General features: G+C 36.3%; 1 protein-coding gene across 1 annotated transcript in view; it reads right to left on the bottom strand.

Annotated features, from left to right (window-relative positions):
- Positions 1-1,258, bottom strand: part of LOC127261542 (photosystem II CP47 reaction center protein-like) — a 2,575-nt gene extending 1,317 nt beyond the window's left edge. Inside the window, 1 exon segment of the mRNA XM_051289837.1 lies at positions 1-1,258. This exon segment is cut by the window's left edge and continues 1,021 nt beyond it. Within this exon segment, the coding sequence (XP_051145794.1) occupies positions 1-362 (362 nt within the window). The 5' untranslated portion in view covers positions 363-1,258.
- Between the last annotated feature and the right edge of the window lie 303 nt (positions 1,259-1,561).

Here is a 1,561-nt window from a genome sequence, read left to right on the forward strand (position 1 = left end):
TCTAGATCCCAATAGACCCAATGCCAGATAGCTGCCAAAAAGCATAAGCCAGAAAACACAATATGTGCCCCAGCTACACCCTCGTAACTCCAAATCCCCGGATTTGTTACAGTCCCTCCTGTGATACTCCAACCTCCCCACGAATTGGTTATTCCTAAACGAGTCATGAAGGGTATAACGAACATACCCTGTCTCCACATTGGATCAAGAACAGGGTCAGAAGGATCAAAAACGGCTAATTCATACAGAGCCATCGAACCCGCCCAACCAGCAACCAGAGCTGTATGCATTATATGAACGGAAAGCAACCGGCCGGGATCATTCAATACAACGGTATGAACACGATACCAAGGCAAACCCATGGAAAATACCCCCTTATCAAAGAAAAATAGACACTACGTAACTTTATTGCATTGCAAAGACTGTAATACTATGATTATCCTATAGACTGCACTTCTTCAGTGGATTATTTACTAACAAGGGTTAAGTTAATATTTATTAACTTCTGTTCCTAATAATGGAAGAATTCTGTTCGTAGAAACAACGATAAGCAGATTTATTCTATACTCGATAAGTACCAATACGCAATGGGAGATTGATGCCAGTTTCTATGAGTAAATATGTCTATCCTTAATTTCTCATTAGGAAAACCTATTTGTAAAAATTTTCCTTTATTGATTTTGTCTTTCTTTCTGAATTTTTGAATCTTTGGATAAAAAAATATGATAAAGCCAATATTCGAAAATAGAGACAATAAAACCATATTATTACGTTTCCGCATCAAAGTGAAATTTAGTTCTTTTTTCTTTCAATTCATGCCTATTGGTGTTCCAAAAGTACCCTTCCGAATTCCTGGAGATGACGATGCATCTTGGGTTGACGTATAGTGGGACTTGTCAAATAGATTGGGTCATATGGTATTTCCCCGTTCTCGTCCCCGCCTCTATTTCGCCAAAAAAGAGAAATTGAATCATCCAAAAATTGGAGTGTGAAGTGCAATTCGATGCATTGTTTGGAGGAATTCATAGTTTTATTATCAATTAGAATGATTTATGGTTGGCTCTTGTTGGACTAAAAAATGAAGTATCCAGGCTCCGTTTAGAAAAAACCCAATTAGGAGCATATCTATAATTAGTGTATCATAAATGATTCCTGTTTGTTATTTCTAAAGTCATAACAAAAAGAAATGGTGATGAGAAGATTTGTCCTATATGTGCAAATCGAAATCGGCCGGATCTTTACCCGGAGTAGAGCATAAACCTAAAAAAATGAAATAGGCCCATTCAGGACATGAAAAACACCATCGTGATTTGGATTGAATCTCGATGAAACAATACATCAATGAGAAGTTAATTCAATAAGTTTATTAACTTTTTTCTATTCTAAGAAAGAAACTAAGTCAAAACTCGTCGTTATTGAAAAAAAACCCTTTCGGTAGAAGTTCGAAAAAACCTGCTATTAAAAAGAATAGGAAAAAGGAAAGAGGACTAGAATTTATACATTGATTCTTTTTTTTGAACCGTATGCATCAAAAGGTGCATGTACGGTTCCTAGGGGATGC

This window comes from Andrographis paniculata, unplaced genomic scaffold (genome assembly GCF_009805555.1).
Source record: "Andrographis paniculata isolate CXL003 unplaced genomic scaffold, ASM980555v1 Contig63END, whole genome shotgun sequence".
In the NCBI taxonomy this organism is placed as follows: Eukaryota; Viridiplantae; Streptophyta; class Magnoliopsida; order Lamiales; family Acanthaceae; genus Andrographis; species Andrographis paniculata.